Here is a 3,335-nt window from a genome sequence, read left to right on the forward strand (position 1 = left end):
TAGGATAGACTCAGTCCTTTGGGTGGTTTTCGTTTCCGCTGATCCACTGTCCCGGTCTCCCGGTTGCAGGGTCCATGCAGTTCCCCTACAACCCGCTGACCATGCGCATGATGAGCAGCACCCCTCCTTCGTCCATGGCCTGCGCTTCCCCCTCGCTGCAGGCCCAGCAGCAGCAGCAGCAACAGCAGCCGCAGCCCCCTCCAGCGCAGCCTGGCACTGTGCCCCAGAGCCGTGTGTGGGACCGTGAGCCGCTTCTCTCCGAGCAGTACGAGACCCTGTCAGACAGCGACGACTGAGCCCACCCCCTCCCCCGGCCCCGCGAGCCCCACGGTGGGCTGGCCCAGCCCGGGAGTCTCCCTATGCCCCCTGTGGGCATTGCACTGGCCTCCCGTGGGTGCCGCACCGCGGAGGGAAGCCGAAGCCGCTGCGGCAGGGAGACAGGCTCCTCCTTCGGGAGAGAGACAAATGCCCAGAAGCTTTAACGTGTAGTCTGTCAGCGACAAGCCAGCGTTTAGCCGAAAAAAGAAGAGAAAAACCCAACAAAAAGAACTTTAACTGTAAAAAAGCTTAAACTTATTTCTCCCCTTTGCTCAATCTATTTGTAAAGAGAAATATGTCATTGTATATAAATATAACTTTTGCATTTTTTTCCTCCCTTACTTGATACTTTCGCTTATGTTTTTAAATTTGCTCCATTCTCCTCGTACGAAGGATCTGTGTTTCGCCAGCGATTCCACGGACAGGCTGAAGTCAACCCCCCCCCCCCCCCATCCCTCCCCCAATGAGCCATGATGCTGACACAGTGAAGCAAGCCCTTTCTGCTTGCTGTGGGGAAGGTACATGAATACAGATCTTAGTCGCCCAGCACTCTGCCTGATGCTTTGTGAATATCACCCAATGAAAGGACAGAAACATTAGCTCTGTTAACTTGACACATGTCTTTTGCAGCACTGTGGAAAATGCATGGGTATTTTATTTTTTTCTACAGTTTGAGAGAGATTACTGTCCCAGTATGCAAGAGCACCGATATCTTCCCATATGTTCTTTGAGGCGAACCGCAATTTATTGAACACTGGTATGGCGTCGTTTTGAAGAAAGAAGAATAAGCTGAATAGTGTTTTTTTCTTGTCATTTGTTTTGTCGTTCAACCTCGTGGTAAAATCTGCACTGCGGTTAAACCAAGTGATTAGGCTGAGCTGATGATGACTGAGATGGGAACTGAAGCTCTGGGGGTCCGTTTCTAACTGGTTTGGGATGTTTCCACTTGCGTTGTCCTGTCATGGTAAAATATATATGTGAACGCGCACACACACACACACACACACACACACACACACACTCTTAAAGCATTTCCTGGTAAAATCAGTCACGGTGCCCCTTCAATAAACAAAGGCAGCTGAGACTTCATTTGTATTTGACTATCCAAAAAAAAATACTTACCAAACAAAATAAATCCTTGCACCATTGTTGCACTTTTAGCATCATACCTTTCTAGAAATAATCATACTACCTGTTTTATAAATTATTTGAACTCATATAGAGAATTTATGCTTGCGTGTTTTAACATTGGTAACTTTTGGAAATCCAGATCTTTTTGGCTCCTGTCTGTTCTTGTTACTGGTTTATTATTTTGTATTGTGACGAAATGATCTGCAGTTTTCATTTTGTAAATGGTACCGTCAAGTGTAGTGAAATCGGTGCTTTGCTCCAGTGGCTGTTAAATGCACTTCGATTTGCCCCTTTTCTCCAGAATCAAGCTGAAGCTCAACTTCATGTTATCGACCTGTTTATCAGTTGTTCTTTCTATGGAGTTTGTAACAAGGTCAACGATAACATTAACGACATCTCAAACGATGTTGAACATGCTATAATTTGCTTTTGCTTTTGCTCAGTAGCAAACATATTCTGAACTCTGCTTCGAAATTCATTCATAACCTGTTTTTAAAACTCCCAGAGCTGATGTTCATTTTTTATTTTTGACATCAATGTTTCTCATCCTGTTCGTAATGGGATGTTGAGTGTTTACAACAATAACAACAATGAAAAAAAGTTTACAACACTTGAATCTTAAACAGAAGGTAACCAGAAAATGATCATTGATTGAGCTCCTCATATGTCATATTTTGCAGTGGTAACTTTTTTTGTCTGTTAAATCTGAGACTTGAAAAACTCCGCGTATCCCACGAAATTGAAATGCAATGTTTGTATCGCACAGTGTCTCTAAGTAGTCCATTACCAGAGTTCAGACCAATCAATAAAGTGGATTAGTTCTCCAGCACCCATTTTGTTCTTTGTGTGATTTAATTATTACATTTCAGAACTTTTAAAATGGTAAATGTTTGCTTCATTTGAAATACTGGTGAAAAGCTTAATTTAAGGTGACCGTAGCTATGTCCAACGAATCAGTCATTTGATTAACAACTTTTTAAAGTACTTTTTCAAATGAGAACTAGAGTTGTTCTGTCGGTAGTCAAGGAGTGAATGATTTCTTTTCTGAAAGTGCCAGAACTGTGACATACTGCTGGCCATGTGTATCTACTGGCTTAATATTTATTTGTGTTCTTACATTCTTTTGTACTATCTTCATTATCTTCACCCCACACTCTTTTCAGGTTGTGACAGAAGCTTGTCAGATCTCTTTCAATGGCCACTGACACTGGCTTATTTAGGGGATCCCCAGATGCACCATGGAGCTCCCTCAGCCACCAGGCTGGTCCATCTGACCATCTCACAGTTGCTCCTACCATAACCTGGGCATAAGGACTCCAGCTATGTAAACTCCCTCACTAAGTGCCAAACATCTCCAGGAGGTAGGCACCCATCCTGCTAAAAATGTTATGATCAAGGCTGAAATACAATACTCCTTTTACAAAGAGTATAACAATATTCTAAAAGGAGGAATGTTCCACCCCTTATTTCTAATTAAGGTCTAGTATGAATAAAAACACAGAATCATATTTAATGGATTTCCCTTTAAGATGCACCTTTTGCACCAATGAAACTTCCTGTAGCACATGGACAGTTGAATTTATACACAGTACATGAATTAATTTTTTCCAAAGACTGGATTTTGTGTCTGTATGATGCTTTAATCTACATAAAACTACGATATTCAATAATTTGGCTCTATTATGTTGTTTGTTCATACATATGTGTACACTTAAGTCATTATCTATGCTGACAATCCTAGAGCTGCTAAACGGTCTTTCGTTTTTTTTTTTTTTTAAATCAAAGAAAATTAAAAAAAAAAAAACACACAATGGCAATAAGACCTATTCTATTCTCATGTATTTTAACGTCAGACCGGATCATATCACTTGCGTTTTCGCTTAATG

General features: G+C 41.7%; 1 protein-coding gene across 2 annotated transcripts in view; it reads left to right on the top strand.

The window, feature by feature from the left end:
* The window catches only part of ncor1 (nuclear receptor corepressor 1), a 57,186-nt gene extending 54,908 nt beyond the window's left edge, over positions 1 to 2,278 (top strand). For both annotated transcript variants that reach the window (XM_049016899.1, XM_049016900.1), the window contains exon 48: positions 70 to 2,278. In XM_049016899.1, coding sequence (XP_048872856.1) covers positions 70 to 296 — 227 coding nt within the window. In that variant the 3' untranslated portion in view covers positions 297 to 2,278. The remainder of the gene's footprint in view (positions 1 to 69) is intronic.
* Positions 2,279 to 3,335: the final 1,057 nt, after the last annotated feature.

This window comes from Brienomyrus brachyistius, chromosome 6, assembly GCF_023856365.1.
Source record: "Brienomyrus brachyistius isolate T26 chromosome 6, BBRACH_0.4, whole genome shotgun sequence".
NCBI lineage: Eukaryota > Metazoa > Chordata > Actinopteri > Osteoglossiformes > Mormyridae > Brienomyrus > Brienomyrus brachyistius.